The 13,457-nt window shown below is 35.2% G+C and overlaps 6 protein-coding genes across 6 annotated transcripts; 3 read left to right on the top strand and 3 right to left on the bottom strand.

Moving 5' to 3' along the window:
• Window positions 1-729: 729 nt before the first annotated feature.
• EV154DRAFT_429682 (uncharacterized protein) lies at window positions 730-1,617 on the top strand (the record flags this gene model as incomplete). Its single annotated transcript, XM_051596483.1, has 1 exon — window positions 730-1,617. A coding segment is annotated over one exon (888 nt), but the record flags the coding sequence as incomplete, so codon positions are not given.
• A 1,050-nt stretch (window positions 1,618-2,667) lies between these two features.
• On the bottom strand, window positions 2,668-2,985 carry EV154DRAFT_486473 (uncharacterized protein; the record flags this gene model as incomplete). The annotated part of the gene is made up of 1 exon (XM_051598852.1): window positions 2,668-2,985. One exon carries the CDS (start codon window positions 2,983-2,985, stop codon window positions 2,668-2,670), a length of 318 nt encoding a protein of 105 aa, XP_051452481.1.
• A 187-nt stretch (window positions 2,986-3,172) lies between these two features.
• EV154DRAFT_429701 (uncharacterized protein) lies at window positions 3,173-5,215 on the top strand (the record flags this gene model as incomplete). Its single annotated transcript, XM_051596484.1, has 9 exons — window positions 3,173-3,327; window positions 3,379-3,527; window positions 3,601-3,768; window positions 3,819-3,887; window positions 3,950-4,007; window positions 4,066-4,249; window positions 4,299-4,442; window positions 4,510-5,004; window positions 5,063-5,215. 9 exons carry the CDS (start codon window positions 3,173-3,175, stop codon window positions 5,213-5,215), a joined length of 1,575 nt encoding a protein of 524 aa, XP_051452480.1.
• A 25-nt stretch (window positions 5,216-5,240) lies between these two features.
• On the bottom strand, window positions 5,241-6,573 carry EV154DRAFT_525881 (NADP-dependent oxidoreductase domain-containing protein). Its single transcript, XM_051603339.1, has 5 exons — window positions 6,491-6,573; window positions 6,307-6,436; window positions 5,827-6,253; window positions 5,560-5,771; window positions 5,241-5,481 (listed from the first exon to the last, which is right to left on the bottom strand). The coding sequence occupies exons 1-5, from the start codon at window positions 6,514-6,516 to the stop codon at window positions 5,344-5,346; spliced, it is 933 nt and encodes a 310-aa protein (XP_051452479.1). The 5' UTR covers window positions 6,517-6,573; the 3' UTR covers window positions 5,241-5,343.
• EV154DRAFT_451449 (P-loop containing nucleoside triphosphate hydrolase protein) lies at window positions 6,574-9,424 on the bottom strand. Its single transcript, XM_051597248.1, has 5 exons — window positions 9,162-9,424; window positions 8,886-9,111; window positions 8,586-8,830; window positions 7,310-8,526; window positions 6,574-7,253 (listed from the first exon to the last, which is right to left on the bottom strand). The coding sequence occupies exons 1-5, from the start codon at window positions 9,350-9,352 to the stop codon at window positions 6,865-6,867; spliced, it is 2,268 nt and encodes a 755-aa protein (XP_051452478.1). The 5' UTR covers window positions 9,353-9,424; the 3' UTR covers window positions 6,574-6,864.
• A 74-nt stretch (window positions 9,425-9,498) lies between these two features.
• Window positions 9,499-13,397, top strand: EV154DRAFT_525877 (DNA mismatch repair protein MutS). Its single transcript, XM_051603338.1, has 20 exons — window positions 9,499-9,639; window positions 9,694-9,777; window positions 9,834-10,084; window positions 10,131-10,249; window positions 10,299-10,334; window positions 10,386-10,462; window positions 10,516-10,763; window positions 10,821-10,967; window positions 11,020-11,079; window positions 11,141-11,188; window positions 11,241-11,438; window positions 11,491-11,536; window positions 11,594-11,732; window positions 11,788-11,877; window positions 11,928-12,302; window positions 12,350-12,431; window positions 12,479-12,574; window positions 12,635-12,740; window positions 12,804-13,010; window positions 13,086-13,397. The coding sequence occupies exons 1-20, from the start codon at window positions 9,510-9,512 to the stop codon at window positions 13,265-13,267; spliced, it is 2,721 nt and encodes a 906-aa protein (XP_051452477.1). The 5' UTR covers window positions 9,499-9,509; the 3' UTR covers window positions 13,268-13,397.
• Window positions 13,398-13,457: the final 60 nt, after the last annotated feature.

Genomic DNA, 13,457 nt, shown 5'->3' with positions numbered 1-13,457 from the left:
TTGAACCGATTGATTTTCGTTCCATGAAAATTACATACCACGCTGAAATATTTTCATTTGGAAGCTCGTTCGAATGCCTTTTTTTTTTGAAGATCGAACCTACCCGAGTTTTGTAGGCTCGTCTCGGTTGCGTAAACAAATGCTTGAACTCGTTCGAGAGAATGATACGTGAAAGTGATGTCAAATACAAAACGTTATGACTATAAAATACTGATTATTGAAATATGATTTAACATAAAATACGATTAGAAAGAATAAAATTGACAAGTCGCACATGGTTTATGATAAAAAGACTACGGTGTACACTATAATATATAGAATACAGTGTAAATGAGTAGGATCTTACATAACCAAGAAAGCTTATTATAGATTCTCAATTTAGAAATAAATCGTTCGACCGAAAAAGTGCAGGTCCAAAAAAAAAAAAAAAAAATTGGTCAGTTTGAAAATGGATCACGGATTTTGAAAATGGGTCACCAAGACGAAAATGGTTCATTGTTTTGAAAATGGGTCACCGATACAGAAATGTAATGAGGATTCTCTTCTTTTTCTCTTCTTGAATTTCTTCATATTGCTTAACATGAACGAAGAATACAATTTTGACAGTGAGACAGTACCTGTGATGATACAATCATATGTGGACTGGGAAGAAACTTCAGCAATAAATGCAGCATAAAAATAAGCTAAGAGAAAGACCAAACCTCACTCCAAGAAGCCCTTCCTTGATGTGCTATAGTTAACCTTCAGAACAAGGTGTTCAAGAAGCAAGGATTTGATAAATCTATACGATTTCAAGGGACCCTCGAAACAGATGGAGTTGGTATATCAGTCATAAAACAAAATATGGATACCAACAGAAAGACATCCAAAGCAAAGAATACAACAAAGGTTACTGTTGATCAAACAGAGTATATAAAGAAGGTTAGCCAATCAGACTTGAGAAGAACTGGAGGAAGCTGCGTTCTTATAGATCCTGGAAGACGTGATCTTATGTATTGTCTTAAGGAAAATAGTAAAACAGAAGATAAGCAAACTTTGATATATACAAAGATGAATGGAACAAAAATGCAAAGAAATCTCAGACTTTTGAGAAAAAAAACAAAACTTGTAATTATCAAGGCTGCTGAGGTGGTTTTGTCAAAAATCGAATCCTTTTCAGTAAGGATAAAAAGCTATTCCGACTATATCAAAGAAAGAGCATCTATCGATATTCTATTAAGAGAGTATTATGGGAACGAAACTTACAATACAACACAATTATATTTTCCTGATTCGTGCTTTATATTCAAAGTGACCAACAAAGGTGAATTGTATTTTGGGAATTTGTATGTGACAAGAATTCGAGGCTACTACCCCCAAGCCCAAGCTTCTCCTGATGATTTTACTAATTTTCAAATGTATGCTACTTATTTGGATATTATGATGCAACAAAATCATATGAAAAAACGTTTGAATAACACAGAAAAAGCAGAAATACTTAAAATTATGTTAGAAACAGGCCAAGTGGATTTATTGAGGAATCGTGCAAGCCAACTTTTAGAAAAGCTACAGATTTTGCCATGCCGTAAAATAAGTTTTCTAGCAGATTATACTTTGATAAAAATGATGCTCAATTAGTTAGAAAGCTGAAAAACAAGTTTGGTTCCAACACAACGCTGATACTTGGAAATTGGTCAGCACAAAACGTCAAGTATTAAGAGCCAACTAGGAATAAAGGGTTAATTGCTATGTTAAAGAAGAATTGATTTAAATTATATTTAATTGGCGAATACAAGACATCTTCTTTTTGTCCTGAATGCGAAAGTCCTTTGGAAAAGTTCAAAACCATAGTGAATCCAATTATATCAAAGACGAAAAATGCCGACCATTACATGTCATGGATTACTTCGGTATGCGATATTAATTTAAAAATCAGCATTGATAAGAAATTATCTAATCAGTTATAAGGTGTAAAAACATTGCTTGCTACAGAAAAATGGAGAATACATCTGGTATTGTTGCAAGAAGAATATGGAATCGTGATTTGGCTGCAGCTTTAAACTTTAAAAAAAATACTGAACCATTTGAGGGAAACTGGAAAACGACCCGCTTTGTTTAGTCGAGAAAAAGCAGAAAGACCACTAAAGTTATCGCTTTACTTATTTAATGCAGGTATTACCCGTTTTAAAATTTCTGAACACCAAATTTTGATTCGTCTGAAAAAAAAAGCTCATAAGTCTGAACTTTTTTTTTATTGATCTGAATCAATTTTTGTATTTATCTGAATTTAACTTATATTTGTCTGAATATATAGTGTCAAAACTGTATCCAACTGCCACCTTTTTTATCAAATAAAAAGCTCGTGTCTTCAATTTTGGTTAGCAAGCGATATGAATTTTAATTGGCTACGACATTGCTTATTGGAGGCACTGTAATCTTACCATGTATGGTTTACATTTTCGTAAAAAGGCACTCTTGGTTGGCTTAAATTTGCGATCAAACAATATGTAATCTGGGAGCCTAACCAAGACGATAAACTAGCGATAAAGTATATATATAAAAAAACTTCCAATAAAATAAGGTAATGTTTTTTTTCTTTGCAGCACATGATATTTATTCAACAGGTTTATGAGGGGGGAGGCTTACAAATGATGTAATATGTTTTTTTTTTCATGTTTTTGCAAATGATCAAGAAATGGAGTGTTCATCAAGATCAAACCAAGGTCCGTCGGGATCTTGTGGTGAAGCCAAATTTTGTAGCTGCCATAAAAGTAACATGACGGTGGCCGAAACAGTGGCTGCTACAAATATGGCAGCAGTTGTAGTTTGCAAAAAAGGCGAATGTCGACGAATGTATCTCTTAATTGCGCACGATAGTTTAGCTGTTTGACTACTATTATTTTGACTGTTTAACGAGTGAGAGTATGAAGATTGTGAGGGTATGCTTTGGTATAATGAATCATATGAGGGTGGATCTTTAGGTATTAGATATTGTGAAGAGGACATTAGTCTTGTTGTTTAAAAAAGAGGAAAAAATAAAAATAAAAAAATACGAAACAAAGGTGGTGGAGCACAAGCGGCGATCAAAATGGTTTAAAATGGCATCAAAGGTCTCATGGCTGCATTTTCCGAATATAAAAGAGTTGTTCCTTGAGACATTCTTTGTCTCTATATTTTCTTTTACTCTTTCAATATGAAGTTCTCTAGTATCATATTTGCTACCGCTTTGCTTGTTATCTCATCGGTCAATGCTCTTGATTGCTCTCCTGAAAACACCGAAATCTATTCCGAAGAACTGGATTACTCATCTACACTCCAAGACATGATTGATGAAGCAAGTAGAACAAAGTAAGTATATGTACTCCTACTGTATATTAAGCGTTGATGAATTTCTATTAGAAAACCTGTGGTTTATCTCAATCCTGGCCTCTTCACTCTTGATCCTGTAAAGCCAATCGTTCTTAGAAAGGGAGTCTCGTTAAAGGGGGATCCGTATCAACCAAGTATTCTCAGCGTGAAAGATAAAAATACCACTGGTACAATTGAAGGTGAGAAATTTTAAGTTCAAAATGGGTCGATCCGTAAGTTTTGCGCTTGAAAGTAACCTGTAATTTTGCTCAGTTTACCAGGACAATCAAGCCTGGGCAATTCAAGACATTGTTTTTGAAAATGTTAATATTCAGGTGCAGGAAAACACAAATGAAGATGAAACTGCAATTCTTGGTAATTTATTTTTTAATGGACAACGTGGTTCAATTATTGCAAGATACGGTGAAAAACTATACATTGGTATGTTTATGTTTACAATTAAATAGTCGTGAATTAATTGGTTTATGCAGATGGAAATGTTTTTTTGCGTGATGAGGCTCATGCCGGTCACTATACGTTACCTACTTACAATACAACAAGTAAAGTATATATATATATGTATATAAACTAGCTGCATACCTGTAACTGATTCCCATAATAGATACTGGTGTTTTGCTCCAGACTCAGAAGAACACTGTTGTCTCAAACAATATATTTGGGTAAGATTACAATAACTTTAAATTTAATATCATGAACTCAATTTTTTTTGGGTTTTAGAATGGATCTCCGTAAAATGGAAAATTTAGTTCCTTATGTTAGCCAGCAATTACGAGCGCCTTTAAGAAATCTTAAATTTATTCATGAATGTCTTAAACGTAATTTAGATGACGAACAGGGCTATCTCGCATCTGGTCTTCAACTTTATGCAACCAATGATATCACGATCAAAGAGAACATTCTGGTAAAAAGCTATTTTTGTTGATAGTCTATTCTCTAATGCAATTTAATAGAATGCAACATTCCCTGACACAAAACCTATTTCTCAAGATCACGCTATCAGTGTAGTTGGCTCCAACCAAACTTATATTACTGAAAATTTTATTGCGGGGTGGCAGATTGCAGATTTTGGTGGCGCCGTCCGATTTACTTCTGCTGTAAAGTATTTTAATATATGTCGTTATACATTAATTTCTTATGCACATTACCCCTTTTATTTTTCAGGTGGATGGCTATGTTATTTCAAATTATCTTGCTAACACTGGCGTTATGATGTATGCTGCTGTTCATGCAGACTATAAACAGGTCAGTAATATTGTTGTTCACAAGAATTTTCTGTATCGATTCCTTGGTAAAGAGGTAGCTGTACCTGAAGAGTTGGACGGTTGGCTTTATGAGGGTGTGACATTCTTTGATTTTTATACCGCTCGCCTCAACTACACTATCCGCCCACCTATCTGGAATAGCAGTGTTCCTATCTCTCCTTGGGGTTGGCATATCGTTGTCTCTGATAACAAGTTCGGTGCCAGTAAAGGTGTCGATCCCAACGTTATAAGCTTAGGTAATTTGGACCCTACTGAGGGCTATTTTGATCGCAAAAACTGCTATGTCACTGAGCCTCTTGTTGCGGGATCTAAGAACGCAGAAGTTGTCCCATTACTTTGGCGCCAAACTTATGAACAAGGCAAGTTTAGTAAGAATGGTGGAAAAATTCCCATGGTAAGATATTCGGCATTATTAAAAATCAAAAAACTAATGACTGAGCTCCCCACATTAGAAATTGGTGCATCATACAGATGATGATTTGAATGATCAAATTCCTGCTCAGTTACGTAACCTACAAATTCCTGAGTTCTGGAAAGCTTTTACGCTTAAAAATGATACTATTCCCATGCTTTCTCCAGATACTCCATGTTACAAATCGTCTTAAACGTTTTATAATTTTGCATAGTCTATTTAGTTATAATTGTAGAAATCAAATAAAAAGATCATAAGCTATACTTAAAAGTCAATTTATTTTATTTTATTGGTATTATTACATGTATTTTGAACAGAAATTTACTCGAAGTCTTCATCAAAGACAGGAATACCCCAAGCAGGTCTAACAAAACGCTTGGTTGTTGTCTTAGAGATATCATTAATCTCCTTGATTTCTTGCTCAGACAAATCAACAGTTTGGATGTTAGCTTGAATACGCTATAATTTGAAATAGAAAGATCGAGAAAAGATGTTAGTTGTCTTACTAAACCATACAATGTACAACATTGTTGTTACCTCAGGGTTGACGCTCTTGGGTAAAACACTGCTACGGGTAATACCCCAAGAGATTAAAATTTGAGGAATAGATCTGTCATGAGCCTTAGCGATTTTGGCAAGAGTCTCATCTTGGAGTAAAGTAGATTGACTGGAACCCAAAGGTGAGTATGCGGAGCAGTGAATACCATTGGAATTACAGTATTCAACCAACTTGAATTGAGGCAAATAAGCTATATAAAAAAAATCAGTAAAAAGATCAAGAAATATGCATGCTTCTGTACTTACGATGAAGCTCAATCTGGTTAACGGCAGGGACAACCTTAGCCGTCTTCAAGAGACGTTCGAGGTTAGGGATAGCGAAGTTTGCAACACCAATATTCTTCACTTTACCAGTGTCTAACAACTTCTCCATAGCAGCCCAGGTAATTTCAAACTTACCATCGAGCTCTTCATCAATATCGCGAGATCCATCGGGCTTCAAAGGAACCAATTGTCCTGTAGCAGGGTTCATAGCGACGGGCCAATGCATCATATAAAGATCGAGATATCCAATATCTAACTTAGCGAGAGAGTCCTCAAATCCTTTGGAAACATAAGAAGGTCTGGCGTGAATAGTGGCTAACTTTGTGGTGACAAAAATATCTTCACGCTTCAATCCACTTTCCTTAAGACCATCACGAATACCTCTGCCAACTTCAGCTTCGTTACCATACTATAATACCCGTTAAATTACTTGGATTTTAAAATAGAAAAACAGAAACTTACCATCATTGCGGTATCAATATGACGGTAACCAGCGGCCAAGGCAGCTTTGACAGCTTTATAAACGACATCTTGTTCTTCACCAGATTGCCATGTACCTAATGCGACAGCAGGAATGGTGTTTCCGTTGTTTCTGAACAAAGTATTTAATTTAGTATCATATTGAGCAATAGTAACACAAACTTACAATGTGAAAGTCTTTTGGCAAACCATATTAAAATATAAAATTTAGGTGAAAAAGGGGAAGGAGGACCTGAAAAATAAAAATTACGTTTATATGGCATAAACTTGCGCGGAAAGTTTAAATCTTCCGGTAGGACTAAATTATTTTCCCCGAAAATCTTCGATGATTAATCAATTCAGCAGGTGTACGAATACAAGGTTTAGCACCATTGCAATATTTTTTTCCCATAGGCTATGCTCCTCATCCATCTAAGCAGGTAGACATATGTAGAAATCTAACGTAATTTTGTGGTTACGAATTGTATTTTCGTAATCATTAATCCTAGCTCCAAAAAGGGCTCTTGATTTTTTGATTTATTTAAATTTACAATCATGGCTTTACAATGCCAACATGGTATTGACAAACTTGTCCACCTTATCTTCATCTTGTCTAGCCATTTCAATGACCATCAATAACTTCTTTACACCGATTGTTAATTTTTGGTCCATATTTGCATTTCTGAGAATAGAAAGAGCCCTTTCTCTTTGTTCATCATCGAATAGCTCTAATTGTTGTAACACAATATCAACACCTTCTAAAGATGTGATGGTGGGTACATAGATCTCGGCCGAAAACTCCTCTGTCATGTTCATTTGCTCCAAAATATTATGTTGAGTAGTTGTGGCCAAGATCAATAAACGACGATCCTTTGGGGGTTTCTTTTTTAATAATACCAAAAGCGCTTGCAAAACGGAGTTAGAGAAACGAGGGCCGATTGGTACATAATCTATCAATAAAATTAGTATAAGACGTAACCTTTGTATGCGTTCTCTTTATGTTTACCTAAAAGACGCTCGATGGAATCAATAACAATCACACTGAGAGGAGATTTGTATGAATCGTTAAAGATCTTGTTAATTTCAGTCACCTTCGAGGCTTCAGTCATTCCAACCATTGTTTCAGGAGAAATTAACTTGATGAAGGGAAAGTCACTTTGCATAGCAATAGTGGCTGCAAGAGCAGTCTTACCGCTACCGGCAGGACCAGTCAAAAGAACACTAACTAAGGGGGTACGAGAAGACTGACGTACTTGATCAACGTATAGTCTACCATCAACCAAAGCTTGTTTAACGGATGGACTAAAAGGAATGATATGATTTGCAACACATTGTTGTAATTCAGCTTCAGATACACCAAAAGCAGGTGTCACTTCCTTAAGCGCGTTTAAGAAATCGTCCATACTGACTTTCATATCTTCGACATCAGCGGATATACCAGCCATAGTACCGACTTTAATATGCCTGCTAAAGGCATAGGAAGATGCGGCCTTAACGACACCAGAAATTTCAGCACCACTGTAATTTTTAGTTAACTCTGCCAACTCATCAAGACTAACATCATCTTCCAAAACATCGTTTGTTTTCATTTTAGCAGTATGAATTTTTAAAATTTGGAGACGGCCTTTTTCATCAGGCAAACCGATTTCCATATGCACTTCAAGACGACCGGGACGCAGCAAAGCTTCATCAATCATGTCCTTTCTGTTTGTCATACCAATAATTAGGATATTGTTCAATTGCTCGACACCATCCATTTTAGCCAAAAGTTGATTTACGACGGAATCACCTACACCGGTATCACCACTTCTACTACCACGAGATTTACAAATGGCATCCAACTCATCAAATATAATAATATGAAGACCAGAGTCTTCGCCCTTTGCTCTGTATTCTTCTTCAGCATCACCGAATAACTTACGAACATTTTCTTCGGATTGACCCACAAATTTGGATAATACCTCAGGGCCACTGACAATTTTAGGTTCCTTTGCATTCAACATTTTGCCAATTTGACGGGCCATCAAAGTTTTACCTGTACCCGGTGGACCATAGAGCAAGATACCCTTGACATGTTGCACACCCAGTTTTTCAACAAGTGCAGGTGGAAAAATACGCGAGGCAAATGCACGACGGAAAATTGCATTGAATTCATCATCTAAACCACCAATACCGAGGTCTTCAAACTGAAAGTCAGGTTTGATTAAGGCCTTGGCAGTCATACTAAAATTAATCATGTAGTTAGCTTCCATACTCCAAATCAATTATAATAAAAAACCTACGCCTTCTTTCGGGAAACCTTCAAGTTAACAAATGAACCTTCAAGCTTTGAGAATTCAATGTTGGTCTCGCGCATGAGAATACCACGGACAGCATTGGACTGTGTTTCACGACGGGCATCTACCTCGCCCTTCTTCAGCACATTTAAGTCCACCACGTCCAGATCAGTTACTGTTACTCTAAATTTAATACCACAATATTCAAATACAAAGAATTGTCCCTTGGTAAAAATTTGACTATTGAAGTTCTAAAGAGATGTAATGAGAAATGGGAAATATAACGTGCCATCTACTTCAACTTACAATAGAAAAGGCCTTTGCCAAATCTTCTTCCTTAAACTCGTCAGGGTATCTACTGCTTCTTTGGAAAAAGTCAATGTCTAACTTAAGAATACCAAGATAAATATCCATTCCCTCGGAATGAATGTCGTAAGGTTCAACTGTAACTTCTTGACCGACCGAAAAACTGGCCCAACGACGGTGGACACCATTAATACCGATTTGCCCTTTTTGCATTCCTCTGTCCAACCTAGTTTTTTATTTAGTAAATTTTTTTTATTACCACTTATTAATGTGTACCTGACAGAGAATACAAATTCACGAGCGACAGTAATATAATGGACTTTAGGGTCAATGGTACCAGGAGCAACATAAGCGAAGTTTGTTAAAGCTGCAGCATCTGTAGGACATTGTACGACTTGAAAAAGCCCATTCTTTTCTTCTTCATCACCATAATGACGTTGATCGTCATAACGTGCGTAATTTTCCATTTAGTTTCGAAAGAAGATGAAAGAAAACTACGTGGCCAGAGATATCACCACGATATTTTTAAAGGGCAAAACCCCGCCTAACAAAGCTGCATTTAAATTTTAGGAGCTTAACCACATTAAATTTGTACACTTTTCTCTTTGTTTATTCATCCCAAAAATGGACACAATTATGTGTCTTCAATGGAAATCCAATAAATTAGGATGCTCTTACTATCTAGGCAGCAGCTTAGAATTATTTCTTATGGATGATGTTAAAGAATCAAAAGACCTTGAATACACAGCAATGCGTAAGGAACAAATAAATGATTTCGAAATGACCACATAATTAATGATATTTATAGTGATTACGCAAGTAATGCCAAAACTTCTTATTTTATCAGATGCCAATGAAGATATACTTCTGGAAAAGATCACCCAGGAACATGGTACCTTCCAAATTCGCATCAGCCGAAAGGATATAATATATACATTTTTTTTATAGGGACTTCGATTGAGATCAAAAAGGTGTTACAAAAAGACTTTTCGTTTGAGAAGGGAAGATACATGCTGTTAAACTGGTATATCAATCATTTTCAAACATTGCAAGAACAGAATTCTTTTACTTTACAAGATGCTGCCGAGGAAAGTTTATCGAATCAAAACATTTTTCTTATTGATCCAGAAGAAGGGAACAAAACACAAGCCTACTTGCAATTAGAAGGGTTGATTCATTTGGATAATAGTTATTTGACAGTATGTTTCAAGCAAGAGTCATATTTATCAACTAACTTGAGAAAAGGTTGGATGTGCAGGTGTACTTCTAAAACATTTACAGAGAATGGAACAAGAGGGGCTAGACATAAGCCAAAATGAGGACGATTTGTTAGTACAGCCTGCCACTATACGCACTTTTTCTAGGTACGGTGACTCTACTTTTATTTTAGGTATATACTTAATTTATTGTTAGTGAGAAATGCATGTATGTAAATTCAGACACAATAAGGTAATTATTTGTTTGTAATATGATTGCAAAAAATGCTCACTAATGAAATAGATCACTTTGTATATTTGACTTCGAAACACACCCGAATATGCACCAGAAGCAAGGAAAAGAAAGCCTATCATTATTTGGTACTGTAAAATGTCAGTAACATTACTTATTTTAATTGTTGACGCAACTTAAGGTCTTCTTAATAAAACAACAAGTGTATTGGGAATGCAATTGTTGTCAGATTGGGTGTCAAGGCCGACACAAGATAAAGAAATTTTAGATTATCGTCATGAATCCATACGTTTCTTTTTACAGCCGAATATGCGAGAATTTACGAAAGAACTTTCAGATAATCTTAAGCATGTCAAGAACATTTACAGATTATTATCCAAGGTGAAAGAAAGTAAGACAAACTCAAATGATTGGCAACATATTCTTAAGGTCAGTTAAAAATTGTCTACTAATATTATCTAATCTAATATCGTGTTCTATTTTAAGTTTGCATACTATACAATTCGTACATTTGGGTTGATAAACCAGCTGCATCATCATGGCTCGAATAATGTCTCTTTTATAAAAAAGGCAATGCATTTTCAACCAGCGACTGAAGTTATGAATGAAGTAGGATCCGATATAAACAGTATAGTACGTCAAACTAAATTAAAGTAAGTTTCGATGCTGATACAGATGTATTCAGATTGATTTCGAAACGAGCAAGCAAGAAGGCCGTATCATTGTCAAAGAAAACGTGGATAATGTGAGTTCAGTTTGGAGTTTAAATATTGAAGTGTATACAAAGTTAAACATGTTATAATTAGGAGTTGGATATACTACGTAAAAAGTATAACGCTCTAGATGATTACTTGGTATGTTCAAATAATACAGTATACCATACTTTTTGTTTAAATTTGTTTAAAGCTTCAAGTCTCCCAGAGTATTAGCTCTACTTTACCCATAGGGTTAGGGTCTACTTTGAATGTAGTTTATTTTCCCCAATTGGGGTATCTAGTGACATTACCTCAATATCATAACCAAAACATTTCCGATGAAAATAACAGTACTAGTAGCTATGTTAGCGAATACTATGCAAGATATTTGACAGGATTTGACCTACAGGTAATAGTAATAAAAAAAATGACAATATGTCCACTCAAAAGTTATTATATAGTTCACTACTTCAGAGAACTTATATTATAAAAACGAAAAAACCAAAGGTACGTTTGCACAGTTGACAGAAAACAAAAAAGCAATAACAAACAAACAATGAACAGAACTGGATGAAACGATCGGAGACATTCACGCTCTAATCGCAGACAAAGAAATTGAAATCATTCAAGATTTATCTGAAAGAGTATTAAAATGTACCAAACAGTTTTCTGAAGTGGCTGACATACTCTCTGAACTCGATTGGTAAAACAAGAAAAAAAAATGCATGCATTACCGAACCGATACTGAACTCTGTTAGTTTAATCTCATTTGCATTGGTTGCGTTAAGATTCAATTATGTCCAACCTGTCATGACAACAGATAATTCCTTAATGATTACCCAAGGAAGGTAAAAAGAGTTGCAATAAATTGATATATTATTTACTGATAAATGTGTAGACACCCATTGCAAGAATTATGTGTCGACATATTTATTCCCAATGATACATATTTACAAGGAGGAAAAGGGTTCAACAATAGAAGTTCCGATGATTGTTTATCAACTTTATACCGAAATGATATCATTTCAAATAAGAAGGCAGTAAATTCAGACGACAACCAAACAGTTGATACGACGGAGGAAAATACAACTACAAAAAACCCGTTATCTGTCACATCTAGAGAGCAAGGTTCAAAACATACATCTGAGCCTTCATACAAGATTGAAGAGGAACATCCTAATAGTGTTCAGGTGGTTACAGGAGCCAATTTTTCAGGAAAAAGTGTTTACTTAAAACAGATTGCTCTTATAGTCTATATGGCTCATGTTGGAAGGTAGTTTTTCATTTGAACAATAGCTCTCAGATTAATATTTTTTTTAGTTACGTACCAGCTGAAAAAGCAATTATTGGAATAACGGATAAACTATTTACAAGAATACAAACTTCGGAAACAGTATCTAAGGTAAATTTTTAGTTTTGGAAAGTCTGAACTGTACTCATTATTGCTAGCCTCAAAGCGCATTTGCTTTTGATTTGCAACAGTTGCATCGTGCGTTAAATAATTCAACAAATCGTAGCTTGGTTATTATTGATGAATTTGGGAAGGTAAAAACAGAAGGGTACTCCTACTTAAACTCCTATAGGACTCCTCTGACACGCGCTTAGGGAACCGATTGCTCGGATGGTGCAGCACTATTCTGTTCAGTAATTGGGTATCTCTTGTCTAAATGTTCCAGATGTCCAAAAATTGTGGCTAGTACTCATTTTCATGGTAAAAAATAAAACAAGTTGTCAGATATTTACCATAATGAGTGTCATAATAAGTGAACAATAGATTTGATAATCCAAGATATATTATCGGCACAAGATGGAATTACATTAACGCAAACAGAAATTATGAGCCGCCATAATAAACAGGGAGGAGAAGAAGGAGATGAAGTTGTATTTTTATACCGCATCGTACCTGGAAAAGGGCCAAGTACTTCCTACGGTATATGGTGTGCTGGTATTGCAGGGTTACCATCTTCTACAATTGAAAGAGGTAAGTACGTGTGTGCCTGCGACATCATTTCTATTTTTTAACTTTTTTTTTTTTTTTTTTTTTTAAAAAAAAAAGCTGTTGAATTATCAGAAAACTATATCCAGGGAACTCCCATTAAGAAGGTTTATTATTTACAAGATGAAGAGAATTACAAAATGCTGGAGCTTATTAAAAATGAATTTCTTGAACGTGATATTGAACAAGTCAATCCATATGACTTAATATCATCTATTTGCTCATTATTCAAAAAAACTTAACAGTAGTGTACTACATGCACGAATTTATGTTACAGCCGGTTAAAGAAACGGATACCAAATGCAACGGCGTGTATTAAAAAATCAACTTGCTTTTTATTTTTTTCAACAGACTAAAGAGCTTATTCAACGCTTACTTTTTTTCAAATATAAATAAATAACAACAAAAACACATGCTTGTTGTGGTGACACC

The sequence above is a fragment of the Mucor mucedo genome, assembly GCF_025094135.1.
Source record: "Mucor mucedo strain NRRL 3635 chromosome Unknown EV154scaffold_145, whole genome shotgun sequence".
Taxonomy (NCBI): Eukaryota; Fungi; Mucoromycota; class Mucoromycetes; order Mucorales; family Mucoraceae; genus Mucor; species Mucor mucedo.
The sequence above is the reverse complement of the archived record's forward strand: the minus strand, read 5'-3'. Positions and strand labels throughout refer to the sequence as shown.